We start from the raw sequence: 27,777 nt of genomic DNA, 5'->3' as shown, positions 1-27,777 counted from the left end.
TTGATGTGGGCGTAAGAGTTTCTTCCCATAAAGAGCATTGTGTGCAAATAGCAAGTGCAGTCGATTCTGGCTATCCATGGTCCTTATATTCTACAACATAGCCGCAGACATGGAATTAGTGGATACTGAACTGTTGCTCCAGGGGAAATACAGGTTAGGTTTCTGCCACACTGTGTCACGTTTTTGTCAACTGTTCGGTACATAACCTTGTTTTATGTGTTTCTGTTTAAAGACACCTCACTTAATCTATATTGTTGATTCATTAACATTGAACCTACGCCAACAGCACAATAACTTACGCCTAACAAAGGGCATCTGACACGCATTTTCTCCGTTGGCACATGGCAGCCTTCTTGCACATAGGGACACTGGATGGCACTTCAGCTCTATGCTTAGGGGCCATTTTAAACAGTGAAATCAACAACAAAAAGCACAAAAATGAAAACGTGACGCTAAACAGACCACAAAGACACTTGTTTACGGTAGGAGAGCTGACACAAGCAGAGGGTCGCCTGGTTCATCTACTGATGGGAATGTACACCTCAGGCGACTGAAGTTTTTGGCCACTCTGCACATATTCGTGAATGACCACGCATGTGAGTACTGATCTGGGGGTTACATAAAATTTAGCGAGTAGGCAAATTCGCAGATATAGAATCTGAATAAGGAGGACTGATTGTACATACAGGCGTGTTGGCAGTGTTAAACAGAGGAGGGCAGGAACCTGCGAGATAACTAAGCAGCCCAGGGTGGGGGCCTGGACACGCCTAGCCTCCCATCACTTCCTCCTTTAGGGGCTCAGTAATCTTTTCCAAAGGCACATCCCATCTCCATCTGCCCCTCCTAACTTCTGCCTGGTCATTCCTTGAGCTTAGAGAGAAGACCTCCTTCCCAGGCTGGGCTGGGCTGGGCTCCTGCAGGCTGGCGTATCTCCGGGCATCGGGCTCCCTCTAGCAACCTTGGCCCCACCTGTTCTCCGCCCTTGCCCTCTCCTCAGTTGCAATTTTACCTTCATTTGTGCAATTATTGCCCATCTTGGGCAATTATACCCCCACCACTGAACCGGAAACTCCTAAAGGAGAGGACTTTCTCTTTCTCCCTGTGGCAACTGCAGGTGCCTGGGTGCAGTAGGTGTTGAATAAACACTCATTGAGTAAACGAGGGACTGGATGAGGACTTCGGGGGGTGGGGGGGAGGGGGGACGGGATCCTATGGCTGACCATGGGGCACTGGGAGAGCTCTTCCTGGGAAAACAAGGGTGGTGGGCCAGAAGGCTCCTTGTCCCTTCCAGCTCTCATGGCCTCTGGCCCCATTCCAGAGTAGGGAGCCTGCATGTCCTGGGGCCTGGAGGAGGGACTGGATGCAGGGGAAGTGCTCCCAGGAGATCCTGAGTCGGTTCCCTGCAGAGCATCAGGCCGTGCAGCCCCTGAGCCGCTCTGTTAAGGCAGCAGGGAGGTCCCTGTGCAGAGAGCCTGTTCGAAGGCTGGTGCAACCATCCAGGGCTATTAATGAAGGCTGGGGGTGGCCAGGAGGAGGACTGTTTAGAATTCTGCATTTGCAAAAGCAATATTTTAATGCAATAAGCACAATTCACACTAGTACTCAAGGTATACAGTGAAAAGGACTGACTCGCCCAAAGCAGCCAACTCTTCACACTTTCTCCTGTGAATGAGAATCCTGGCTCTTTCTCTTGCTGGCTGTGTGACTTTGGTCACATTACCTAGCTTCTCTGGGCCTCAATTTTCTCATCTGTAAAACAGGAATATAATAGCAAGTACCTCATGGAATCAGTGTGAGGAATAAATGAGTTAATAAATGGGAGGACCACTGCCTGGCAGTTGGTAAGCAGTGGGTCAGTGGTTATAATGACACTGTGCATGCGTATATGAATAGCACTATGTATCATCTATGTATACGTGTACATAAACCTATATACACACGTAGGTATTGTATACACACACACCTCTCCAGTGACTTTTTTTTTTTTTATAATTTTATTTATTTATTTTTTCCCCCAAAGCCCCAGTAGATAGTTGTATGTCATAGCTGCACATCCTTCTAGTTGCTGTATGTGGGACACGGCCTCAGCATGGCCGGAGAAGCAGTGCGTCCGTGCGCGCCCGGGGTTCAGAACCGGGGCCGCCAGCAGCGGAGTGCGCGCACTTAACCGCTAAGCCACGGGGCCGGCCCTCCAGTGACTTTCTAAAATGACAAATTGTAGCCTAGGTCACTGTTCCGCACCTTGCTTTTGCTTAGTTATAAACTTTGCAGCACTTTACATCTGAGCACATGTATGTTTAATTCTGTCTCTAAGAATCTGCTGTGTATTACTCCATAGAAAGGATGCACTGGGGCCACCCTGTGACGCAAGTGTTTAAGTGCGGTGTGCTCCCCTGCGGCGGCCCAGGGTTCGCCAGTTCGGATCCCGGGTGTGCACCAACGCACTGCTTGTCAAGCCATGCTGTGGCAGCATCCCATATAAAGTGGAGGAAGATAGGCACAGATGTTAGCCCAGGGCCAGTCTTCCTCAGGAAAAAAAAGAGGAGGATTGGCAAATGTTAGCACAGGGCTGATCTTCCTCAAAAAAAAAAAAAGAAAGAAAGAAAGGATGCACTATGATTTCTGTCACCTTTCCTCTCTGATGGACTTGTGGGCTATTTCCTAGGTTTTGGTGCAATTTGGCGGACAATTTGTTACTATGGAATGCAGTTTTAAATGCATAACCTCTAACACAGCCCTTTCTAAGGGCTCTTGCTAAGAATTTATTCTATCCAGTCCCCAGCTCTGGGGTACACACACGCCACGTCCCAGGTATTAATGACGGCTATGGTAAACGTGCACCCCCAGGATGCGCAGACAACGGACGTGGGGCAACGCTGCAGCGGGAGAACCCGCCAGGGAGCTACCGGCGGCCAGCTCGAGTCCCTCGCCAACCCAAGCAGGGGCGGGCCCGCTACTGGCCCGGCCCAACCAACTGGACCCACCTCAGCCCCGCCCCCGCCGGCCCAGGCCCCGCCCCCTCCAGGCCCCGCCTCATCCTCACCAGGCCCCGCCCCAACGCCGGCGCCGCCACCCACTAAGCGCGGCCGCCAGCCAGGCCCCGCCCTCCTGGCCCCGCCCCCACCCTGCCAGGCCCGTCCCCAGCTCCGCCCCCGCCCGGCACGCACTGCGCCTGCGCCGGCGTCTCAGGCTCTGGGGCCCGGCGGTCGCGGCTCTTTTGTTTCCCGTCCGGAGCCCGATTCGGATCCTGAGTCCGAGTCGGGTCGGGATCCGAATCTCGGTCGGAGCCGGAGCCGGATCAGCGGCCCGGGCTGGGAGCGGGCCGGGCCTGCCGATGGCGCGCGCCGCCCGCCCGCCGCCCCCGGCCCGCGCCGCCTGAGCCCGCCCGCCCGCGCCATGGAGCCCGGCCGCGGCGGCCTGGAGGCCGTGGGCAAGTTCGAGTTCTCGCGCAAGGACCTGATCGGGCACGGCGCCTTCGCCGTGGTCTTCAAGGGGCGCCACCGCGAGGTGAGGGGCCGCGCACCGGACGGAGCCCCACGAGGGGACCCCGCGTCCCCGCCGCCGGGGACCCCTCACTCCCCGGGACCCACGCCCCGGGACACCCACACCTTGGGGACCCCCTCATCCTCCCGGGGGGACCCCTCACGCCCCAGGACATCCACACCCTAAGGACCCCCTCATCCTCCTGGGACCCCTCAGGCCCCGGGACACCTACACCCTAGGGACCCCCTCATCCTCCTGGAACCCGTCACCCCCCGGGGACCCACACACCTTGGGACACTCACAGCCTCCGGGGAGACACCTTCACCCCCCCCCCCCCCCCCCCCCCGGGGACCCACACCACCAACTACTGGAAGCCTCCCATCCCCCAGGAACCACCCCCCCAACCCACTCCTACACTCTGGGGACCCTCTCATCCCCCCGGGCGACCCCCACCACTGGGACAGCCAGGTGCTTACCTGGTCTGAGGCGGCCTTCGAGGGGTTCCCGGCCCCTGAGGAACGTGGGCGCTTGGTTTTCAGAAGCACGACCTGGAGGTCGCGGTCAAGTGCATTAACAAGAAGAACCTTGCCAAGTCCCAGACGCTGCTGGGGAAAGAAATCAAGATCCTCAAGGTGAGCTGGCGGTGGAGGGACGGGGGAGAGTGTGGGGGGCGAGCCGCCTCACTCACGGGAACCTGGGTTTCTGTCCTAGGAGTTGAAACATGACAACATCGTCGCTTTGTATGACTTCCAGGTAAGTCTGGGGCTGTGCTGCGGTGTGTGGGGAGGGGGTGCCTTCCCCTCAGGCTAGCCAGAGCACAGCCGCAGGCCCTGATGGCGTGGGTCCCAGGCTAGCCTCCCAGGCTAGCCCAGTGCTGGAGACCCTCGTGGGCAGTGGGCTGTTCTGGGCCAGTCTCATGTCGGAGGGAGGAGCTGGGCCCCCCAACCTGGAGATGGGTGTCTGGCCTGCCCAGCTCCGAGACCTGACGGGCCCTGGAGACCCTGTCCTGGGCCCAGTCCTGGGGCCTGGGCTTCCTCTGGGCACGTGGGGCGAGTTCCCAGCTTCGCTGCTGCCTGACTGCCACAGGCGCCAGCAGTGGACCGTGGGGCAGGGTGAGTTACTCTGACCGGGTGAGGTCTGGCTACAGCGTGACCCTCCAGGGGTGTCTGACCCAGTGGCTCTGACCATCAGCCCTGTTTCCAGAGCAGGCCCGGGGCAATTCTGCCGGCCTGGTCCACCTGTCTGGGCTGGCCGATTGTTTGTTGACATTGCTCCACGGCCTGGCATTGGCCAGCCTCTCCCTGCGTCAGACGGGGGGAGGGGAGGGGCCGAGGGAGATTCCTTCTTGCTGGCAGTTGGGGCTGGCCACCCCAGGAGGAGGCAGTCGCCTGTCTGGTGAGGCCACCTTAGGCCTAGGCCGCGGCTGGCTCCACCCACAGCCCTCAGGGCCGTGGCGCCCAGCCTTGGCAAGGGCCTGGGACCCTGGATGCCCAGTTTGGGGACTGGGAACCTGAGGCGGCAGATCTGTGGGCCAAAGTGCTGACTAATGGTTTTGAAACCTGTTTACTGAGGCCACGGGACCAGCCCCTGACTGAGGGGAAGTTCCCGCCCGGCTGTCTGTGTTTTGGTGGCCTCCTCCCTCCTCCCCTGGCCTTTCCCTCCCCCTTCAGAGCTGGGCTGTGGCATGACATGGGGTGACTTGGGCAGGGCCCAGGTCAGTGTGACAGCAAATACCTGGAAGCCAGGCAGGAGACACTGTCCTGGGGCCAGGAGGGCAGCCCCCTCCCCCCTGCTCCTCCTCCTCACTCCCTCCTCCCTGTCCTCCCCTCCCCTCTCCTCCCTTGTCCCTCCTCCTCCCCTTGTCTATCCCGGCCACACACCTGGCAGCCCCGAGGCTTCTCCTACTCAGAGGAAGTGCTTAGAGGCAGCGTGGCCTCTCCCCTCCAGGGGCAGGCACCTCCGCTGGGGCTTGGTGCTCTCACCCCTCGGGATGCGGGGCGGTTCCCTGAGTCTTTAGACTCCTGTCTGAGACACACACGGGGCCCAGGAAAAATAGCTTTTAAAAATAGATAATGATTTGGTTCAAAAGAAAAATGAAATAGTACAAAAGGGGATGAGGAAAAAGTAACTCCTATCCCGTGTCCGGTGGGGATCCATCCTCCCCAGAGGCACCCACATCTATGCTGGTTGTTTCTGCGTCTCTCTGGGGACAGGGGCACATTCTCACATACTCCTCACCGCCACACCATCCATCCACTGTTCTGCACTATGGCTTTTTTCACTTAAGCATGTATCTTGGAGAAGGTTCCGTGTCACTCCATGTAACTATCTCAGTCCATAAGTCAGAATTGACCCCCCTCTCTTCCCAAGAAAATTACCTGCGGATTCCTTCTTCAAGGTTACCACCTCTAAGCACAGTGGTCCAGAGCCCCAGACTCAGAAGCTAGACGACCTGGTTCCAGTCCTGGCTGTGCCACTTAAAAGTAACTGTGTGTCCTTGGGCGAGTGTCTTAACTTCTCTGTGCCTCCATGTCTTCCTCTGTAAAACAGAGACCATGCAGTTGTTTGGTTGAAACTGGTCATGGTAAGCACTGTGTGAGTGTCGGCTGCTATTGCAGTTGTTGCTGTGGTTGTTATTTGCAGCTGGTTGGTGTTCCATTGCCCCATATTCCATATCTGACTTCGCCAACCCCCCCGCAGAGGGACAGGAGGTTATTCTGGGATTCTGCCACATCAGCAGTGTGGTGGTGACTGTCCTCGCACTCACCTTTGCCACGTGTGTATCTGCAGGGTGGATTCCTAGAAGTAAATCCCTGGGGAAGAGGAATGCATGCTTTCCGTTTGGGACAGTTGCCAAATTGTGGTCCACTGAGGCTGGACCAGGGCCTCCTAGAGGCACTGCGTGCGGGAGGGCCTGTCTCCCCTTGTCCTGGCCAGGAGGTGGGTTATCTTGTCATCTTGGCCCGTCTGAGGGTGGAAGATGGCGTCTCTCATGGTTTTGATTCTCACTTGCTGTGAGTGAGGCTCAGCATCTCTCCATGTGCATGTGAGTGTTAGGGATACCTCCTGTCCTAGGCGCATGGTCCTGTTGGTCTTTTTTACTGAGGCTGGATGGCACTGTGGTTACTGGCATGGGCCCTGAGCGAGCTCCCCCATTTACTTACCTGTGCGACTTTGGGCTGATTACTCTGCCTCTTGGTGCCTCAGTGTTACCTGTAAAATGGCAGATAATAACAATACACCTACGTACGTTGTAGGGTAGTTGTGATGACAACTTGAGTCGATGTATGTTAAGTGCTTAGATCTGTGCCTACTACATAGTAAGTACTGTATAAATGTTATTGATTTGTAGGAGCTATTTATATGTTAAGGAAAGCTCTCTCTTGATAGGTTGCAAATACTCCCCCTCAGGTTGTTTCTTGTCTGTTGAGGTGGTTTTGTTTTGGGGCCGTGCAGAATACGTACATTTGTCGAGCCAATATGGGTGCCTGGGAGATGGGCCCCTTGGATTGTGTCTGTTCTGAGGCCCCCAGACCCTTGTGGAGGTGGCGGCCCCGGGCCTTCCATTGAGTGGTAGAAGAGTGGCCCTTGGTCTCAGCCCAGTGTGCTGTGCGGTGTCTGGATGTGTTCTTGTCCAGGGACAGTGGCCATCGCAGGAATCGGGGTATAGACTGTGCAGCCAGGACCAGCCCTGCCCAGCATGCCCTGGGAGGAGGGCTGATGGTCACGGGCCTTGCTGACAGTGACCCTCCACCCTCCCCCTCCCAAGGCCAGCACGCTGTCCAGCTGGTTCCTACAGCTGGACGTGACTCACTCACCCCGGGCAGGCGGGCAGACAGAGCCTGCTCCTTGTGAGTTATAGCGTGGGGACCTCAGTCGAGGGGAGGGGCCTCCCCTTACTCTGGGGCCTTCCAGGACGGTGTCAGCTCTCGGCCTGGCTTGTTCCAGAGTCCTGGCTCTTGGTGATGGGCTCCGTGAGCCCAAGATGCTCCCCTTCCCTGAGAGGACAGGGCTGCCAGGCTAGGCCTGAGGGTGGGTGGGATTCGGGCAGCACGGAAGCCCCTTGGGACCAGGTTCTAAGGCAGGGGCCTGTGAGTAGGCCTGAGGGGCCGGGCAGTTCTGGAAACTGCCTGCAAAGTTGTGTTATTGTTGTTTTATCTATTTTTTAACTTAAATTTTGAAGTATATACATACCAGACAGTGTAAAACGCAGATTACAAAATGCTTGATAAAGGAGGCACCTGTTGGGCCGGCCCGGTGGCGCAGCGGTTAAGTTTGTGCATTCCACTTCGGCGGCCTGGAGTTCGCCAGTTCGGATCCTGTGCGTAGACCTACTGACCACTCGTCAAGCCATGCTGAGGCAGCGTCCCACATAGAAGAACTAGGAGGACCTAAAACTAGGATATACAACTATGTACTGGGGGCTTTGGGGAGAAAAAAGAACAGAGAAAGATTGGCAACAGATGTTAGCTCAGGGCCAATCTTCCTCAAAAAAAAAAAAAAAAGAGGCACCTATGTGACTCTTAGGCAGGTGACAAGTAGAACTTGGTTAGCCCCTGAAGCCCACCCCTCAAATTCCTCCCCACCGGAGGGACCCTGGGTCCTGCCATCTGTGGGGACTTGCTCCTGGCTGGTGCTCCTGCACCTGGGCCCTGGACACCCACAGCCCATCTGGCCTGTCTTCGCGTGCCCTCAGCATCATGCTGGGGTGCTGTGTCTCTGCTTGTGGGTGGCATCCTGTCCTGGGCCATCCTGAGACAGTGCCCGGGACAGAGCTGCCGTGGGCATTGTGCATGTTAGATCTGCAGTGTCACCGGGCTGCACACCAACTAGGGCTTCGTGGGTTTTGTGGAGGAATGTGTAGATTCTCTGTTTTCCAAGGGGTTGTACCAGCTCATGCTCCCCGGCCCTGAAAGTGTTCCCTGCTTTTCCTGGAGCAGGCCAGGGGCAGGCCGGGCTGCGGGCCCCCAGGATGCCGCCAGCACACAATGGGCAGCTGAAGGAGGCTCCTCAGGAAGGAGGGTGTCCCTTCCCTTCTGGGAGCTGTCCAGGAGAGTCCAGCCTGGGGGCAGGAGCAGCTCTGCTCCTGTGGGCGGCTCTGTGCTGGCCTCAGCTGTGGCTTTTGCCACCTTCTGGAGCCAGGATGGCTGGCTCCCAATGAGTTAACTAGGTCAATGCTGCCTGCCCCCCCCCCCCCACCAGGTAGAAACTGGGATCCTATTAAGCAAAGCACCTTAGCGCCTCGGGGCGGGGTGGCCTCCTACGTGCCCAGCCGCCCGTGCAGGGCTGCCCCAATCACCTGCCCTGATGCCCGGGCCAGCCCTGTCCCCAGGGCCTGTGGGCACGCCACCTAGAGATGGCTCTGTTTCTTCCTCCGTTTAAAGGCTGTGCCTAGTTGTCCGCCGCAGGTGCACAGGTTGTGGTTCATCGCTCCCTCCACTGCTGCACAGTGGAGTCCCCTCCCTTGACGGCTGTGTGCCTGGAGCAGAATTGCAGCACCTCTCTGTGCCCCATTTCCTCCCCTTACATAGGCTTTGAGATCTATCGGCCCTGCCAAGTCCTAGGGTTGCGGGTTGACTATGGGCCAAGTGATGAGGGGGCCCCTGGGTGTTCACTGTAGGACGCAGGGTCTGGTGGGCCCGTGCTCCTGCCTTGGCCGCGTTTGTATGTACATGTTAATAACATAACAGACTCCTGAGAACCTGCCACCTGAGGGCAAGAACACAGCCAGGAGCTCCCGTCTGCCTCCCCCAGGAGGTGAGCCCTCTTGGGAGCGGGTGGTCATTAAGACCCTCAGGGAGCTGGTTTGGTCCTTTGAAGTGTCTACACTGAATCTAGACTGACCCCCAAGGAGGTGGCTTGGTGCCTGGAGCTGGGTCCTCGCTCACTGCCCAGGGGAGCTTGTGAAAACCAAAGTTAGCCCCTGCAGGAGCCAACAAAAATGAACCCTGAGGCTGTCTGGGTTATGGGTGGCCGGCAGACTGGGCAGGCGGAGGTCAGCTGTGGCCACCAAGGCCGTGCTGGCGTCTCCCTCCCCCCTGGGGGGCCCAGAGAGCCAGCTTCCCCCGGACAGGGGTTGGGGACACCCAGCAGTGACTGCGTGCCCCAGATGGACGGGGCGACTGGGCCCTGAGGGGGGAGGGGCCTGTGCACGCACCTCCTTGGAACAGCACCCTGCCCAGGGTCCGGGAGATGTGCTGCTGGCAGTGTGGTTGAGCCCCACCTTCTTGTCCCTGCCGGGGCTGGTGCCAGTGCTGCCGGGAGCTCCTGGGACTTGGCTTGGCCTTGGCATGAGGGGAGGCTGAGGACACACTCCAGCCAACCTCTGCTTCCCAGCCCTCAACACCTTTCCTGACCTTGTCTGGGAATGGTCTGGGCTCCTGCTGGCTGGGGGAGTTAGCGCACAAAGGCTGACCCGCTCTGAGCGCCTCCACGGGCCCAGCTCACAGGCAGGGAGACAGGCCCCCCAGCCCGAAGGGGCTGTCTGAAGCTGTCCTCTGTCCCAGGGTGGTGGGGAACCCTGAGTCTGCGTGTCCTGGGTCTCCCCGGCCTGAATGCCTGATGGCAAGTGGATGTGGCCCCAGCCCCACTGTGCTCTGTGCCTGGGAGGGCCTGCTGGGGATGAGGCTGACCCCGGGTCCAGGTGGACGCTGAGTGACCCCCCGCCCCAGGTGAGGGACAGATAGAGGAAGGAGAGGAGCTTGGACCCCCACAGCCCCGTGCATCCCAGAGCCTCTGGTTTCCCCTGCTCACTGAGGGGCCGTGAGGTGCCAGGAAGGCTTCAGGGGGATCTCAGGGAAGGAGGCCTCTGGGGAAGTGACAATGAGCTGTGACCTCCTGCAGGGAGGGGCTGGGACCCATGAGCCAGCGGCAGGACTGAGTGGGGACTGGGGTGCCCTGGGGGGACCGTGGGCTGGGGTCTTGGGCGGGAGGGCACCTGATATTGCATTTGGAAGCTTACCCTGGCTGGAGTGTGGGGATGGGGGTGGAGCAGGGGCCATGCCCTGGGTGGAGGTTTTGGGGGTTCCTAGGCCCCAAGGGGACTCTGTTGTTACTTAGGCCTCAGGGACCTCCTGTCTGCGGGAGGGTATCGTGGGTTCTGGGGGCACCCCTGCATTTGGAGGGAGAAGTGGGCAGGGCAGTGGTCGTACCTCCAGCCTGCAGCCTGCTCTTTCCCACACAGCCCACGCATGGTGTTGGGGTGCCTGCCAGTCCTGGTGGGCGACTCCCTGGGGATGCTCAGCAGGGATGCCTGCTGCATCTGTCCTTGTCACTTTGTCCTGCCTGTCCTGGCTCCGTGGGTGAGTTTGGGGCTCTCCCAGGGAGCAGGGTGCCAACCGCCAGGAGGACGGGCTAGAGCTTGAGGCTCCTGGGCCTGAGTCCTGGCTCAGCCCCTCTGTCTGTGTGGTCCAGGGCAGGGGGCTCAGCCTTTCTGGGCTGCTCAAGACAAGAGTGCTCGTAGTGCCCCCCCCCACCCTCTCCCACCCCAGAGCTCACTGGTGAGGAGTAAATTTGGGAGCACACTCAGCGTGTCACCAGAGGTGGCCGCAGTCAGGGTGACGGCAGGCAAGGGAGCAGGTGGCCTGGGTGTCACGGGGAGTGGGTGTTGCGATCTCCTGGGTTTTTTCTGGGTCCTTATCTCTGGCACCTCCCTCTGCCTTCTGCTGGGTCCTCTGCCTGAGAGCCTCCCACTGCCCTCCTGGCTGTCAGAGGCTTCTTCTGCCTCCCCCCATCGTGATCTCGCTCCATCCTGGTCTCTCTGTCTCCCTCTGGCCCCAGCCTGCCCAGCCGTCCCATGTGACTGGGTTTTCTCCGGTACCTGCCCCTGTGTTATCTCTCTGTGGCAGCTGCCCTGGAAGGCTGTGCAGGCAGGCGAGGCTGAGGCGGGCTCCTCTGCTCTCTCTCTCTCTGCTGTGTGGGGATCCGGGACCAGTCAGGGTCCGAGGCCTGCCCCTCCCAGGCAAGGCCGGCTAGGCACTTTGGAAAGCTTCTGTGTCCCTGCTGGGACACGCCCCGAGTGACGGGCCTGGGAATGCAGGGTGGAGGCATGCCAGAGCAGGCCTGCCTGTCGCCGTGCCCAGCTGGCACCAAGGGGTTTGTGTTGGCCTTGCACCCCGAGACACCACTCCGCTCCTCAACTCACTGCCCGAGGTGTCCCTGCCCTGGACACAGAGCCCCTGTTGGTGAAGCTCTGGAGGTGTGGGGGGCTTCTCTTGTTTCGGGGGGCTGACATTTAAACACGAGGTGTCACCCATCTACTTAGTGTCCCCACTCCTTGTCCACTGCGTGTGGGTCTAAGCCCAGGCCCCGACCTCCTGGGGGCGGGGTGGCTGAGCCAGGTCCTTTGTCCTGCCAGGTGGGGGTCGGGGCATCCCTGGGTCATGAGCAGGGGTGGAAGGCAGTGGCCCACTGCTGGGGGTCAGGTCTCTGTGTCTAGGCCTCAGGTGCCCTCCCCCAAAGGCCACCTAGAAACGTCTCCTGTGCCATCTCCCCCACCCCCCCGCGTTGGGCCCCACACTGCTTTGAGAGAGCTTTGGGGCCAGCTCCCAGACTTATCCCTTGCACCGTGGAGCTTAGAAGTTGGAGCTGCCTGTGGATGGGGGCTTTTGCATTGTGCCGGGGCCCGGGGAGGTCCTCTGGTTCCAAGGCCCAGCCATGTGCTGGTGCTGAAGGAGTTTGGAGTCCTTGCTCCTGGCTGGCACAGCCTCTCCTCAGTTAGGGAAGACTCCACCTGGGGAAGGGCTGAGGGGACTGTTGGCAGGAGGCAGAGAGGTTAGGACTCTGCCTGCCTGGTTGACTTGGCTTCTTGGGCCTCAGTTTACTCGATGGTGACCTGGGATCTCAATGGCACCTCCCACCAGCTGCCTTGAGGAGGAAGTGCCCTGCTGCAGTGGAGTCTGCAGGTGCCGCAGGGCCGGGCAGGCGCTGACTGTTGGCGGTGGGGCGTCTGTGCACTGGCCTGGGCTCCTGGCTCCATCTCACTTTCATGGGGCTCAACAGAGCTGAGGATGCCAGCGGCACCCTGAGGCCATGAGTGACTGAGGGCCGAGCCAGAAGCTGGCCTGGTGCTGCTGATTGGCACTGGGCTGGCAGCACAGACTAATAATTTTGTTGGCATCTTTGATTCTGGAGCCAGGAGCCGAGCAGTTTCTGCAGCCTGAGGGGCAAGGCCCTTATACCCTGGCCATGTCCCTTCTTGGGGGCCTGGACACCCCCAGCCCCTGTGGGTGCACTGGGCCAGGACTTGCCCCTCATAGAACAGCAAGCTGAGCCCTTGGGAGGCAGGGTTCATGCTTGACTCCTGACACCTTTTGGTGACCTCAGCCTCTTCCCCAGACTTGGCAAATGGAGTGTTCTGATTGGCTGCTGCTCCTGTCACTCAAGCCCACATGCAAATAGCCTCAAAAACAAAACAAAACAGCAGAGCCCACTGGGCTCTCAGACGTCTTCATCTCCTGGCCACTAACCAACAGTCTAAGCACTGGCGCGCAGGCCCCAGGGTCCTCCAGGCCAGGTGATGTCCATACTCCCTGGCCTCTACTGCCTGTAGCTCAGGTGGTGTGTGGAGGGCACCTGTGGGTGCTGGGTGCTCAGGTCACTCTGGGGCTCAGATGGGCCTCCCAGAGGGCTGCTGGAGTGAGGGGCAGGGCGCCCTCCCCTCCACTTCTCACTGCGTCTTCTGTGTCCTGCAGGAAATGGCCAATTCCGTTTACCTGGTCATGGAGGTGAGTCCCTGCAGGCCTGGCTGTGAGGACAGGGAGGCCAGGCCTTCCTGGCTCCTGGGCCCCTTGTCACCTGGGGGTTAGGAGTTGTCCACATGTCTGTGGGCTTAGGGTCTCAGCACCAGGAGCCCTGGTGGTCACGGCAGGTGCCCGAGCGGTGACAAGTGCCGCCATTGACCTCTTAAGCACAGATTGCAGGGGACACCTACCCCGGGGAGGACACAGGGCACCCATGTGCCCAGGGCAGGGAGCAGATGGCCAAGCATAGGGCGGTGGGGAGACCTGGGCAGGGCTGGAGGGTCTGCCCTGGCTCCTGACCGAGATGTCACTGGTCCTTTGCAGTACTGTAACGGCGGGGACCTGGCCGACTACCTGCACAGTGAGTGGACGCCCCAGGACTGGGCTGGCTGCACACCCAGGCTCACCCTGACCCATGCCTGATGCGACAGCGGGTCCTCCTGTCGCCCTGGCCCCTGCTGGGGAAGATGGAAGGGGGAGCAGAGCCCCGTCACAGACAGCCTCGCAGGGTGGCCTCGGTCTGGAAGGGCTCCTCTTGAACGGGGCCCCGTGCGGTCTGCTGGGATGTGGCCCCTCAGACCTGCAGGGTCCCTGAGGTATCTGGCTGGCTGTTCTGCAAGGTGCTGGCCCGTCCTGAGCACTCTGAGTCCTCAGCGAGGCCTGGCTCACCGCAGAGGAGCGGGTCTCCCCAGGGCCCTGCCGCAGGTGGAGGCTAGCATCCTCTGTATTCACTGCCCCTCACGCGTTGAGGGCTGGGCACCTGGGTCGGGGGCGGGGAGTTGTCATCGCAAAACTGCTGGCCGTGGTGCTTTCCTTGAGTAGTGGGGAGGCAGCTCCTGAGAAGTAATGAACTCAGAAAGGCGCAGGTGGTTGGACAGCAGCACAGAGCTGGCAGTGGGGAGGAGACACAGCAGGTCGGAGTTGGGTGGCATGAGGGGCAGAGGATTCCAGATGGAGCTGGCAGCAGATGGGCTGGGGTGAACAGGAGCACGTGGCCCACTGCGGTGTGAGTGATGGGGCCTGGAGACCGCAGGGGCTTCAGGCAGGGGGCAGGGTTCCAGGGCAGTTTTCGGGGGGCATGGTGTGGCAGCAGTGCTGGGCAGGAGGCTCTCCAGCGGGGTCTGCGTCATCCTTGTCCTGTTGGGCTGGCAGTCCCTTGCCCAGGGGCCTGGGTGCGCTGCGCCCACTGAGCCCTGTCTCCCTGCAGCCATGCGGACGCTGAGCGAGGACACCATCCGGCTCTTCCTGCAGCAGATTGCGGGCGCCATGCGGCTGCTGCACAGCAAGGGCATCATCCACCGTGACCTGAAGCCCCAGAACATCCTGCTTTCCAACCCCAGCGGTCGCCGCACCAACCCCAACAACATCCGCGTCAAGATCGGTGAGGCCAGCGGCCGGCGGGGCGGGGCCGGGAGGCCGGGAGGCCGGGAGGCCGCCTCCTCATGCGTCTGTCCGCCCGCAGCCGACTTCGGCTTCGCCCGGTACCTCCAGAGCAACATGATGGCAGCCACGCTCTGCGGCTCCCCCATGTACATGGTAGGTGGACTGCCCCCAGCCCCTGCTGCCCCGTGTCCGGAGCTGAGCCCAGCCTGTGGCCCCACCTCGGGTGGCCGCCTGCGTGGCTGTACCGATGTTTCCTGCCACGGCTGTGCATTGGGTGACACATGGCTGGTGTCTGTCCTGATTGGCTGGTACCTGGCTGGTGTCCATTCTGATTGGCTGGTGCCTGGCTGGCGTTGTTCTGATTGGCTGACACCAGACTTTGGTCAGTGTGCCCTCTGTCCATTCTTGCACTGACCTGTATTTCTAACACATGCAGGCCCCTGAAGTCATCATGTCCCAGCACTACGACGGGAAAGCAGATCTGTGGAGCATCGGCACCATCGTGTACCAGTGTCTGACGGGGAAGGCGCCCTTCCAGGTGAGTGAGCCCCAGGTCAGCGGTGGGCCAGTGCCGGGCCTGGGCTGGCTGGCCAAATCGCACCCTCCACCGGGCGCTCAGCTCTGGTTCCCAGCATGCCCGCTGGTCATGACAGTCCTGCAGCAGCTTCCTTCACTAGAGTGAAGGGGCCTCCCAGCTCCCTGCTGGGCAGTCCTTTCAGGGCTGCGGCCAGAGTCCCCGCTGTCTCCGGGAGCATCTGTGTACGTCTGAACTGAGTTTCATGGCCTCGCTCCCACCCATTTTAATGCTGGCATGACCCATTAAATTGGTGTCAGGACCCCAAGCTCTGGGATGCGCCTCACATTTGGAAAGCAGTGGCCCACTGTGCAGTGGGAGTCCAGAGGGCCCAGGGCTCTGAGCCCACACTGCAGGCCTGTGCACCCTATAATGACCTCATGGCCTGAGCTGGCAGTCTCAGCTGTTGCCCATTTGCCCCACAGCCGTCTCTGACTGCCTGGTGACCTAGGCTGGCCCCATTCGCTCCCTCCACGCCTATCATATCCTCCCTGCGTGAGCTTGTGGAGGGCTGTTCCCCGGGGCACATCAGCCCCAGGAGAGCCGGGTGCTGTCTCGCTCTCAGCTGTACCCCCGTGCCTGGCACACAGCAGTGCTCAGTGAGTGAACAAGTGAATGAACACACGTGTGCCAGGTGTTCCGCATGGGGTACCATGCCCGCTGGGAGAGGCGAGCTGATTCTGGGGCCCTTTTCTGGGGTGGGGTACGTGGGCTACTCATTAATTTCAAGAAGCAAGCAACCAGTCACACCAGACCCCGGGGTGCACCCATGCCAGGCTGTGGACGGAGGCCTGGCTGCCCCGCTTCCAGCCTGCCTAGCTGCCCTTGTGCAGTCCCCACGGCTCCACAGCCTATGTGGGAGGACGAGGGAAGCGCCCGTCCCAGGAAGTGTGTGAGGGCCTGCGAGTCCGGGCTGGCAGTTCTGGCCGAGAGACCGCAGGGGATGAGGCTCTGCAAGGAGCAGTGGGGCACTTATGCGTCGTCTCCCCACCAGGCCAGCAGCCCCCAAGACCTCCGCCTCTTCTATGAGAAGAACAAGACGCTGGTCCCCACGTAAGTGCCTCTACCCCTGGCCCAGGCCTCTGCTCCTTGCAAATCCCCCCGCCAGGGTGCCCTGTCAACACTGTCTTCTGGCCCCACCCCAGCATCCCCCGGGAGACCTCAGCCCCCCTGAGACAGCTGCTCCTGGCTCTGCTGCAGCGAAACCACAAAGACCGCATGGACTTCGGTGAGCACCCGGCCTGGCTTGGCCACCCTGACAGGCATGGGGACGGGACCCCCAGAAGCCCCTCCCCACTCATCCAGTCCTGAAGAGCTCACTGATTTGGGGCAGGGGTCTTTCTAGCTGTGTTCCTGGCACCTCCACATCCTGCTTGCTCCCAGCTCCCAAGGGCCACGCTGGAGGCGGCAGAGTGGGTTTCCCGGGTGCCCACAGCTCCTTTCCCGGTAGCACGGCTGTAAATCCCCCGGTTTTGCATTGGGAAGCACTGCTGGGAAAACCACCATCAGGCAGGTGGGTGGGGCCTGGCCTGGGCCAGATGGGGCAGATGTGTGGAGGAGCCGCCAGCTGGGGTCTGTCTCCTCCCTCTGTGCGTGGCGTGGTGCCGGCCAGGATGGGTGCCAAAGCCAGCTGGAGCACAGGCCCTAGGGAAAATCTGGGGGGCCCTCCTTCACCCCGAAAACCCCTGGAGTCACAGCCCTCTGAGGCATCGCTCACCCTCTTTCCGCCTGCAGATGAGTTTTTCCATCACCCTTTTCTTGATGCCAGCGCCACTGTGAAGAAGTGTGAGTCCCCTGAGCGTCCTGGGCTCCTCCCTCCCCACCCCAGGCTGCGACCACCCGGGAGGTGGGGTACTGGCTCCTCAGCCCTCCTCCAGCCCAGGGTGGCCCCGGGCCATCGCCCCCCGGGGCTGACTCGAGAGCTGTGCTGACTGGGTCAGCAGGTGTGCAGGGGCGGGGGCGGGGGCAGGGATGTGGGGTGGTGAGCTGCCCTCCCCTCCGCTCCCCATCCCTGGTTTCTCTGTCTTGAGGGGCCCAGGCAGCAGCTGTCTGCAGCATGGGGTCGGGTGCTGTGGGGTGGGGTCTGCAGGGCCGGAGGGAGAGCGACCACACTGACTCCCCCCTCCACCAGCCCCGCCTGTGCCCGTGCCTTCGTACCCCAGCTCGGGGTCCGGCAGCAGCTCCAGCAGCAGCTCCACCTCCCACCTGGCCTCCCCACCGGTGAGTCACCTGCTGGGGGCTGGCCCTGGGCTCTGGGCTTCCCTCCCCTGGGGTTCAGAGCCGTGTGGACCTCAGTCAGGGCACTGCCTTTCTTTCTGTTGTGTTGTCTGATCGGATCAAGACGCAGATGGACACAGCCTGCCTGTGAAATGTCGAAGCGTTAGAAATAGGGGAAGGCCCTCCTAGCCCCCTCTGCACCTCAGAGGCCGACCTGATGGCCACCAGTCCACGTCCCTCAGGGCCTTTGTGCACGTTGAGCTCAGGTGTGTGGAGACACACAGGCCTCGGTAGACTTGTGTTCAAGGAGGCCGCCCCCCAGCGCATGTCCCCCTGCACCCCAGCGCAGGGGTGGGGCGGGGTCTGCCAGGGGTGTGTACGAGGTCGGGGGGTCAGGGTTCAGGGCTCAAACCCCCGTCCCTCTGTGCATCCATCCTGCCAGGCGGGGGCCAGGGCCGGGCTGGTGGTGGAGAGGATGGCCGTTGCCCACGTCTGAGGCAGGTGTTCTAGACACCCCGTGTGCTGAGCGCAGAGCAGGGCCGTCAACCGGCAGCCTTCCCCTCTGCACATGTCCCCGCTGCACCACCCCGTCCAGGCCCTTGCAGGACAGATGGAGAAGGGGGCTCTCCCCAGGAGTTCTGTGGAAGCCGAGTGCTTCCTTCTGCCCTGGGCGGCGTGGTGGCTCCATCCCATAACTGTCCCCGTGTGGTCTAGGCCTGGCTTGGCGTGTAGCACCTCAGAGAAGAAAGGGGAAGAGTGGCTCACGGGGAGAATGAGGTGCCGAGCCCCATTCTCCGCCCCCACGGCCCTGGTCTCATGCGGGCCCTGCGGCTGAGTCTCAGTGCCCCCTCTGACCCCCAGTCCCTGGGGGAGATGCAGCAGCAGCTACGGAAGACGCTGACCTCCCCAGCCGACACCGCCGGCTTCCTGCAGGGCTCCCGGGACTCAGGCGGCAGCAGCAAGGACTCCTCCTGTGACACTGATGACTTCGTCATGGTCCCGGCCCAGTTTCCAGGTCCGGGGGCTGCCAGGGTGTGTGTGGGCGGGGGGACCCCATGTCCACATGTGTACTGGTCGCAGACTTGTCTCCACCCATGGGCCTTCAGGAAGGGCTTCTAGGAGCTTCCACACCAGGTCAGCTTGGCCACAGTCAATGTCCAGTCCTGCCAGTGGTCACAGGCAGTCTGTGGGCCCAGGCCGTGCCCTCTACACTGCCCGCCCCGTGCCCATCTGCCCTCCTTGCATGTTGAAAGCACCTATCACAGCGCCTGCTCCAAGGGCGGAGCTGCTGCCCACTCAGTATTTGCTGAGCGAAGGTGCTCAGACTGCTGGCGCTGGTCTGGCCTCCTCCAAAGCCCTGTCCTGGGGTCCTCATTCTGCTCGTGACCCTAGACTCTTGTCACTTGGTTTTGCTGCTCCTGGGCACGTCCAGACTCCTGGGCCTGGGCTGGTTGGAGCGGGCCCTGGTGTGTGCCGGGAATGGTGGTCACTCGTGCTGAGCCCGTCAGCTGGGCTCCGGCAGGGGAGGACAGCCCCTGCCCAGCCTCAGGTGGCACCAGGAGGGCAACGGGAAGACAGAGCCCCGGGAGAGGGGGACGGGCAGATGTGGGACCCAGGGGTCCTGGAGGAGGGGTCAGGCCCTGACTGGGAGCTGTGGAACACGGCCTAGTGTTGGCTGAAGGCTGGCGAGGGGGATCCCAGGGTCTCCCTTGAGAGCCCTGAGGTCCAGCCAGGCAAAGGGAATTCCCAGTACAAGTGACAGAAGTGGGGACAGGAGAGCTCTGGTCTCTGGGGCCCCACAGTGCCCACGCGCTGGGCCCAGCCTCACCTGTCTCCTGTCCACAGGTGACCTGGGGGCCGAGGCAGCCGCTGCCAAGCCCTTGCCGGACAGCTTGATGTGCAGTGGGTAAGCCCTGGCCTGGCCCCTCGTGTTTGGGGAGGGAGCACTGGCTCTTCCGGGTTGTTCTTTCGCTCTGCCTGGGTCAGATGACTTGGGTAGGGCCAGGTCTGCTGTGCCCAGTGCAGGACGGGGTCCTAGGGAGGGGCCGTGGTCTGCGCACATTCGGACTGAAGGTGCAACCCTGCCCATCTGCTCTGTCCCCACCAGGAGCTCGCTGGTGGCCTCAGCTGGCCTGGAGAGCCACGGCCGGACCCCGTCTCCCTCACCACCCTGCAGTAGCTCCCCCAGCCCCTCAGGGTAAGCAGGCGCCCAGGCTGGGGAGGGGCCGTAAGTGGCCTAGAGCCAGAGTTAGGGCTTCCTTCGGTGTCATGGCATCCCGAGCCCTGAGACAGACCCTGCCTTCATTCAGGCCTGGCTGGACACCAGGTCCTCATAGATGGACCAGAAGAAGGTCCTCATAGATGGACCAGAAGAAGGGACTTGGGTGGAGGAGACATAGACCGAGGGGGGCGCAGCTGCAGGAACTCCTAGGGCCCGGCATCATCACCAACCTTGAGCCTGCAGGGCCAAGTGGACACGGGCTCCCAGAGCTGGCAGGAGCTGGCCCTGCCTTGCCATCCTCGACCCGACCTCCTACCATGTGTCCCACTGGCTGGTCCCAACCAGAAGTCACCTGAGGGCAGAGAGTGGCTGGGGTGGGGTGCAAACAGTCCCCAGTGCCTGCGTGGCAGCAGTACTGGGCGTGTGCAGAGATGAGGAAGCAGGCGGCTCTGGTGGCCTCTGCCCCAGCGTGTTTGGGCCTGGGGTTCAGCCCAGCACCCTGTCTCCAGTGACCCCCAACCTCTTTCTACCCACTGCAGCCGGGCTGGCCTGTTCTCCAACAGCAGATACGGTGCATCCGTCCCAATCCCAGTCCCCACTCAGGTACAGAACTACCAGCGCATAGAACAGAACCTGCAGTCGCCCACCCAGTACAAGACCCCACGGTGAGTGAAGGGGCACCCCAGTGCCAGACCCTACGGTGAGTGCAGGGGGCCCCAGTACCAGACCCCACGGTGAGTGCAGGGGGCCCCCTGGTGGCCAGGCATGTCCTAGAGGACTGTGGTGAGAACCTTCTAGAACCCACTTAGGGGCCGGGTCGTGGTGCATGCACAGTTGTGCCGGCTGCGCAGTGCATAGCTCTCAGGCCACCACTGGCTGTGCAGACACACTGGGCTTCTCGGTTTATCGTGACAGCGTTTTGGTAGAGGTCAGTAAAGTGTCTTGAGTTTACAAAACCAATATTGATTTTGGCAAGTGTCAGCAGACAGAAGTAAATGACTTGAGGAGAGAGCGTTTTTTCTGTAGTTCACAGAAGGCCCTGTGGGCTAGTGGTTGTCCTGGTAGGGACCTCAGGCCTGAGGGCGCCCCGGGGGAAACGCTGGGGCTCCCCCCTCCTAGTTGTTGCTCCAGGCAGGAGGGTGAGGGGTCTGACCCTCCCGAAGGCTCCCTGGTGAGGCCCCTCATTTGAACTGAGGGGCTGAGCCATCTGGCCTGGGCGTGGCCCTCACTGGGCATGGCTGGGGGCCTTACCTCCTTGTGCCTGGCCCTGTCCCAGGTCCTCCGCCATCCGCAGGTCGGGCAGCACCAGTCCCCTGGGCTTTGCACGGGCCAGTCCGTCGCCCCCATCCCACGCTGAGCACGGAGCCGCCCTGGCCAGGAAGCTCTCCCTGGGAGGGGGCCGGCCCTACACGCCGTCTCCACAAGGTGAGCCCTCAAGCCGCTGGGGCCGCAGCCTCTGGACTGGGTGGCTGGGGCAGGGAGGGCACGCTCTCACCCGGGCATGACCTTGGCAACTCCTCTTTCCTCGAAGTTGGAACCATCCCCGAGCAGCCGGGCTGGAGCAGGGCGCCCTCCCCACAAGGAGCGGAGATGCGAGGTGCCAGGTCCCCTCGTCCAGGTGGGTGCAGCCCCGGCCCCAGCCGTAAGGGTGGAGCTGGGGAGTCTGGAGGATACGGGTTGACCTCCATGCTTGGGGCAGGGGCTGTTTTACTGTTCTCACAACCACCGTTTCTCACAAGTTAAAGGACGGTGGGAAACCCGTGAGACCGTCCACGTAAACACAGTTGAGCCGAGGTTATGGAGGCCGACTGCAGGGTTCAGATGCCCCCTCCTCTCCCAGCTGTGTGATCTGCGGCAGGGTGTGATCTGTGCCTGTCTGCTCAGATGCATGGTGCAGCGGGTGGGTGGCCGTGAGGGAAGAGGGAATAATGAGCAGCCATGAGGGCTTCTCTACACCCTCACGGTTGGTGGTGTGGGCTGGGCCGGGCCGCCCCAGGACGGCAGTGACCGGGCCCGTCCTGTACTGTCCCAGGCTCCTCCGTGCCCGAGCACCCTCTGCATGCTGCCGGGCTGGGCTGCCGCCTGCACAGTGCGCCCAACCTGTCCGATCTGCACGTCGTCCGCCCCAAGCTGCCTAAGCCCCCCACAGACCCGCTGGGGGCGGTGTTCGGTCACCCGCAGGCCAGCCCCCCACAGCCGTCCCACGGGCTGCAGTCCTGCCGGCCCCTGCGCGGCTCGCCCAAGCTGCCCGACTTCCTGCAGAGGAACCCCCTGCCGCCCATCCTGGGCTCCCCCACCAAGGTAATGGGCCCAAGCTCCAGGTGGGTGCCCTCTTGGACCAAAGAGGGTGGCTCTGTCCTGAGGACCCCCTTCCCACCTACCTGCTCAGCCATAGAAGATGGGGACCCAGAAATCCAGAGGCAGGCCAACCGCTCCGGCATGGCTCTGTCCACCTTCAGTGCCGAGACCTCTTGCACTGGCTGACGGCTAGTGCCACGAGTCTGCCGTGTACATGTGGGGTGGCCCCGTTCCTCTGCAGGGACTGGCCCCAAAAGCCAAAGCATTTGCTCTCTGGTCCCGGACAGAAGAGGTGTCCCAACCCTGGCCCAGCAGTCCCCAGCCCCAGAAAGCCCGGGCTGCCACCGAAATTACCTAGTTCAGCCCTTTGCCTCAGTTTTCCTGTCTGTGAAATGGGGCCAGAACCAGTAGCTACCTGGCGGTGTTGCCATGAGAGCGTAGGTGCACACAGGTGTGCCGTGTGTTTGTACGCATGCACGTGCGTGCAGCGCTTTTCTCCAGCACAGAGTGGAGTCGGCCATGCACAGGTCCCCCGCTTTTGCTGTCAAGACCTGGGGTGTGGAAGTTTGGGGGTTTGTGGTGTGGGGCTCTGTCAGGTTGTTGATGTCATCGTGTGGGGGCACTGGTGGGGCAGCCTTCTCAGCACCCCATCTGCTCCTCCTAGGCCATGCCCACCTTCGACTTCCCCAAGACCCCCAGCTCCCAGAACTTGCTGACCCTCCTGGCCCGGCAGGGCGTGGTCATGACGCCGCCTCGGAACCGGACGCTGCCCGACCTCTCGGAGGCAGGGCCCTTCCAGGGGCAGCAGCTGGGCCCCGGCCTGCGGCCCGCTGAGGACACCAAGGGCCCCTTCGGCAGGTGAGTGGGTGGGACTCCCGTGGCACTGCCTGTCACATGCTCCCGAGTGGGAGGAGAGACCGGGGCCAGCGCCAGTACTCCGGGAGCGGGCCTGGACTTGGGCAGGAGGCTGGCCTGCACCTCGCTCCCTCAGAGACCTCTGAGCCCAAGCTTCCTTGTCTGGTCAGAAGGTGACAGTACCTGCCCCGGGGTAGGCGGGACAACCAAGGAGCCAGCACCTGGGAGGGGCTGTATGTGCCTGGCGTGCAGTGCGCGCTTCGGCAGGTCGAGTTGTGGTGGGCGGGCCGGGCTGAGCCCCTGATCAGACTGCCAGGCCCCCAGGACCTAGTGCCCAGGCCTCTGGACCCGCAGGGCAGGTCATCGCTGCTCCTCACCCTGCAGGTCCCTCAGCACCGGCCGCCTCACTGATCTGCTCCTTAAGGCTGCGTTTGGGACGCAGGTTCCCGACTCGGGCAGCACAGACAGCCTGCAGGAGAAGCCAATGGAGATCGGTGCGCAGGGAGCTGGGCAGGGGTCTTCCTGGGCGGGGGTCTCCCTGGGTGGAGGCCATGGGAGTGGTGGTGGGAAGGCCCCTGAGCCTGTCTTCCTGCTGCCCCTCCACCAGCGCCTTCTGCTGGCCTCGGAGGGAACCTGCATTCGGGCGCCCGTGCTGGGGGCGCCAGCAGTCCTGCGCCTGTGGTGTTCACTGTGGGCTCGCCCCCCAGCGGGACCACGCCTCCCCAGGGCCCCCGCGCCCGGCTGTTCTCAGGTGAGGAGTGCCACGGGGCCTGTGCAGGCAGCAGCGAGTAAATGGCACATGCCAGCTGGTCAGTAGCTGGGAGGTACTGCTGCGGTTCACGCGGGAGGTGGGAGCATGTCCTGAATCGGGGGGCTGCCGCTCACTGACCGCTCCTTGCAGTGGGCTCCTCGAGCTCCCTCAGCTCAGCTGGCTCCTCTTCCGCCCGCCACCTGGCGCCCGGGGCCTGCAGCGAGGCCGCCCCCGAGGTCCCTGCGCCTGGCCACTGCTGCAGCTTTGCCGACCCTGTCACTGCCAACCTGGAGGGGGCCGTGACCTTCGAGGCCCCTGACCTCCCCGAGGAGACCCTCATGGAGGTGAGGGCTGGCGCTGGGGCAGGCAGGGGGCCTGGTGGCACTGCTGTCCCCTGGCTGGAACACATGTGCCTCTGGGTGCAGCTGGGCCGGGGGACTGTGGAGGGGTGGGCTCTGCAGCAGCAGGGGCAGGCAGAGGCCTGTCGGGTCTGTGGACAACCCCCCCGCCCCGAGTCCAGCACTCTGACCAGTGCCCACAGCCGAGGCCCAGGCCCTTCCTCACTGGCCCTGGTTCCCCCCAGCAAGAGCACACGGAGATCCTGCACAGCCTGCGCTTCACGCTCGTCTTTGTCCAGCACGTTCTGGAGGTTGCTGCTCTGAAGGGCAGCGCCAGCGAGGCGGCCGGGGGGCCCGAGTACCAGCTGCAGGAGAGCATGGTGGCCGACCAGATCAGCCTGCTGAGCCGCGAGTGGGGGTGGGTGCAGCGGCGGGGCCCAGGCGGGGAGGCGGCCTGGGGTGCGGGGCCTCCAAGCCACCTGACGCGTCTGCTGCCTTCCAGCTTTGCAGAGCAGCTGGTGCTCCACTTGAAAGTGGCCGAGCTGCTCTCCTCGGGCCTGCAGACCGCCATTGACCAGATCCGGGCCGGCAAGCTCTGCCTGTCGTCCACCGTGAAGCAGGGTGAGTGTACTCAGCTCGTGCCCCCAGGAGCGTTGGCAGCAGGAGATGGTGAACTCGCAGGAGAAAGCCAGGGTGGGACAGGTGACCACGGGGAGAGAGACAGCAGGGCTCTTCTGAGGAGGTCACTTGGAATAGGCCCAGCCTAGGTCAGGGAGCAGTGACGGAATCCCATGGGTGGGCAGGTGCAAAGGCCCTGTGGCAGGGCCCTGGTGCCTCTTGGGGAAAGGAAGACCCAGTGTGTGTCGCTGGAGCGGAGCACATAGGAGATGGGGTCGGTCGGATGGTGGCCCTAGGGACGTGTTGAGGGCCTTTTGCCTGCTGGTCCTGTTGGTGCCCCTGCTTGGGATGGGCTGAGCTGATGGTGGCCGCACACCCCCTGCAGTGGTGCGGAAGCTGAACGAGCTGTACAAGGCGAGCGTGGTGTCCTGCCAAGGCCTGAGCTTGCGGCTGCAGCGCTTCTTCCTAGACAAGCAGCGGCTTCTGGACCGCATCCAGAGCGTCACTGCTGAGAAGCTCATCTTCAGCCACGCGGTGCAGACAGTATGTCAGGCGGGAGGGCGGGGCCGAGGTGCGGGCAGGGGGAAGTTGATGGCTGAAGCTTGGCTGGATTTGGGGGCATCATTCCCAGGGTGAAAAATCACACCTCATTGCCCCTCAGACAACAATAACAGATGGGACCGTCCAGGCCCCTCCAGAGCCCTGGGAGCTTGCCTGGGTTTTGGCCCCACTGCGTGCACTCTGCAGCCCAGGGGGCATCCTTGGCCACACGCCTCTTGAGACTCAGTTCCCCTAGCTGTAAGGTGAGAGGCCTGGTTTTCAAGCCTCTTAGCTGGCGGGGCGGCCTCCAGAGGAGACGGACGCAGGCAGCCCGGCTTGCTGGCATGGGGGACTCCGAGGGGCCCCCGGCCTGCTCTGCACTCTGCTTCCGTTGCTTTGGAGTCCTTCTGTCCAAGAAGTGCTGCCTCTGAGGCAGTGCCTGTGTCTGAGAACGTTCATTTGTGTAGTAAAAATGCACAGTCTGAACAAGTGTTTGGGAAAAGTCTGCTTCCAAGCCCCTAAGCTCTTCCTGCCGCCCTCCCCCAGGGGCGACCACTGGTAAGTTACACCAGCACTAATAGTGACGATGCAGACGAGGGGGTGCTCTGCCCGGTGGCCCTGACTGTCTTAAGTTGGCCGGTTGTCTGATCTGTAACCCCTTGGCTACCCAAGGCCACACGAGCATCTGCATCACACGGGCGGCCCCCACACCTCCTGCACCATCATCTGTCTCCCCCAACATGAGAGCCACACGTGGGTGTTCGGTGCGGTCAGCCCTAGGTCCTCCCCCTCCCAGCCTCCACCCTTGCCCGAGCAGGTCCAGTCGGCCGCCCTGGACGAGATGTTCCACCGCCGGGAGGACTGTGTTCAGCGCTACCACAAGGCCTTGCTGCTCATGGAGGGGCTGCAGCAGATCCTCACGGACCAGGCGGACGTGGAGAACATTGCCAAGTGTGAGTGCCCACTGGGCCACTGTGGGCGGGGAGGGGGTACTGGCGGCCCACTCACGGCACCCTCCCTTGCTGCAGGCAAGCTGTGCATTGAGCGGAGACTCTCGGCCCTGCTGACCGGTATCTGTGCCTGACCTCCCAGAGGCCCGGCCTGCCATGTCCAAGCTGCTGGACCTTCTCTGCCAATCCCGCAGGGTGGGGGCGGCATGCTGGCCGGGCTGGAGGGGATATCCTGTGGCCTTGGTACTGCTCACTGGTGCCCAGGAAAGGACTGAGGCTCCCTGCCCAGCGTCCAGAGCCAGGCCTCAAGCTGTGTCCCTGTTCCCTGGGCTCCGTGACAGTGGACTTCAGGGCACTGGAGGCCTCGCACAGAACCTCTACCCAGGCCGGTCCCCTGGTCTTGCTGATGGGCACGGCTCCCGGGCGGCAGTCAAAACTTCTCCCCCTCGGCTGCCTTCATGGCAAGTGGGGATGCGTGGTTCCCCCCACCCCACTGAGGACAAGCAGAGGCCCTGAGAAGGTGATGCCCATTCAAGCCAAAGCTGCCAGACCTGCCCAGTGGCTCCGCCCAGGAAAAGGTGTGGCCTCCTGGCTCCCCCCCTCTCCTTCCCCAAGACCAGCCACCCAGCTTTGTGAATCACCCAGCACTTTATGCAGGCGGACTTGAGCCAGGACTGTAGTCCTGGTTGTTGCACTACAAGGCGCGTGTACATATCTATATTCACGTATATATATAAATAGCCCTGTGAGCGTGTATGGGCGTGCACGTGTGTGTGCTGTGCCTGACACCCGGGACCCTCTCTCGGGGAGACACAGCCATCGTATTTAAATGTTCTTTTAGGGTTGGACAGTACAAAGCACCGAGCTTTCTAAACTCAGCAGACGTTGCAGCCTTTCACAGTTTACTCCTAAAATGTGTCTTATTTTTTGCACCTCCTTTTTTTCAAAAAAGAAAACTCGAAGGTATTGAGGACGTTTTGTTTGGAAGGGTTGGGCCTCGGCGTCTTGGTGGACGCCGAGGCGTGGGAGGTGGGTGGCATCAGGTGCCTATGCGTCTGCAGTGGCTGGTTGTCCTGCCTTCCAGCCTGTTAGGACAGCTCTGCCCCTGCTGCCCCCTCCCGCCCTGCAGAGGCGGGCAGGTGAGGGGAGTGTTTGTGCAAAAACCTCCCCCATCCAGCTTTCACAGTAGGTTTTGATGTCAGAGTGCCCCGCCCCCCCTCCCCCAACCCCCGCTGCCCCCTCTAGGTCCTGGCCGCCATCAAGGGGGTCAAGTGAGGAGGCCTGCCTTCCAGGCTCATGGGGACCCTCCCCGTCTGCTCCCCTCAAGTGGATCCCCAAGAGTGCAGAGAAGGCCCGTGTGAGTCCAGGCACCCATGGCAAGGGGTGTAGGGTTTTATACCTCAGACAGAGGTCTGCCCGGGTGTTTCTCTGCAATACTTGAAATATCACCACTGTGCTTGGACTTAGAAAAGCCCTGTGACTTGTGTCTGTTCTCATCACGCGGTGACTATTCTTTCCTCGCTGCACAGAATGTGTTCGTATTTATTGCTTTACAGTCGACTGGAATCCCGGGCGCTGGGAGGCTGGCGCCGCAAGAGGGACCTTGCGTAGCTTCCCGTCCTCGTTGTGTGGTGTGTGCGTGTGCCCAGGTCGGTCTGGGGCCCCAGGCTCGGGTGCCGCCAGCTGGTCCTGTTCTCCACTAGGCAGCGCTTGGGGCTTGGTCTGCTTTAAAAGGAATTTCGTGTGATTTTCCCCGTTCGTGTTAAATTGTGTACTAGCAATTTAAGGAAATAAACCTTTGGAATTGTT

The 27,777-nt window shown here is 61.7% G+C and overlaps 1 protein-coding gene across 3 annotated transcripts; it reads left to right on the top strand.

The window, feature by feature from the left end:
* The first annotated feature begins 3,208 nt into the window (after nucleotides 1-3,208).
* Nucleotides 3,209-27,777, top strand: ULK1 (unc-51 like autophagy activating kinase 1). Of its 3 annotated transcripts, none has more exons than XM_058531208.1 (28): nucleotides 3,209-3,507; nucleotides 4,023-4,115; nucleotides 4,195-4,236; nucleotides 13,176-13,208; nucleotides 13,548-13,584; nucleotides 14,431-14,604; nucleotides 14,686-14,759; nucleotides 15,043-15,144; nucleotides 16,175-16,233; nucleotides 16,326-16,408; nucleotides 16,915-16,965; nucleotides 17,312-17,400; nucleotides 18,331-18,412; nucleotides 19,243-19,303; nucleotides 19,505-19,594; nucleotides 20,158-20,283; nucleotides 20,895-21,043; nucleotides 21,150-21,236; nucleotides 21,651-21,919; nucleotides 22,581-22,774; nucleotides 23,156-23,265; nucleotides 23,379-23,522; nucleotides 23,673-23,866; nucleotides 24,106-24,278; nucleotides 24,363-24,481; nucleotides 24,864-25,021; nucleotides 25,836-25,971; nucleotides 26,047-27,777. In XM_058531208.1, the coding sequence occupies exons 1-28, from the start codon at nucleotides 3,397-3,399 to the stop codon at nucleotides 26,100-26,102; spliced, it is 3,096 nt and encodes a 1,031-aa protein (XP_058387191.1). In that variant the 5' UTR covers nucleotides 3,209-3,396; the 3' UTR covers nucleotides 26,103-27,777. The 3 variants fall into 3 exon arrangements, with proteins under 3 accessions (XP_058387191.1, XP_058387190.1, XP_058387192.1); XM_058531207.1 differs by having other exon boundaries at nucleotides 18,259-18,412; XM_058531209.1 differs by lacking the exons at nucleotides 3,209-3,507; nucleotides 4,023-4,115; nucleotides 13,176-13,208; nucleotides 13,548-13,584 and having other exon boundaries at nucleotides 4,214-4,236; nucleotides 18,259-18,412.

Source organism: Diceros bicornis, chromosome 35 (assembly GCF_020826845.1).
Source record: "Diceros bicornis minor isolate mBicDic1 chromosome 35, mDicBic1.mat.cur, whole genome shotgun sequence".
Classification (NCBI taxonomy): Eukaryota; Metazoa; Chordata; class Mammalia; order Perissodactyla; family Rhinocerotidae; genus Diceros; species Diceros bicornis.
Note: the sequence above shows the minus strand (reverse complement) of the source record. Positions and strands in the feature narration are given on the sequence as shown.

What these genes read in the sequence shown, in the direction of transcription:
- ULK1 (XM_058531207.1), top strand. Translation starts at nt 3,397, where the DNA reads ATGGAGCCCGGCCGCGGCGGCCTGGAGGCCGTGGGCAAGTTCGAGTTC. An exon ending in CGGGGAAGGCGCCCTTCCAG is followed by an intron (nt 15,145 to 16,174) that starts GTGAGTGAGCCC and finishes TCTCCCCACCAG; the next exon opens with GCCAGCAGCCCCCAAGACCT. An exon ending in CGTGGAGAACATTGCCAAGT is followed by an intron (nt 25,972 to 26,046) that starts GTGAGTGCCCAC and finishes CCCTTGCTGCAG; the next exon opens with GCAAGCTGTGCATTGAGCGG.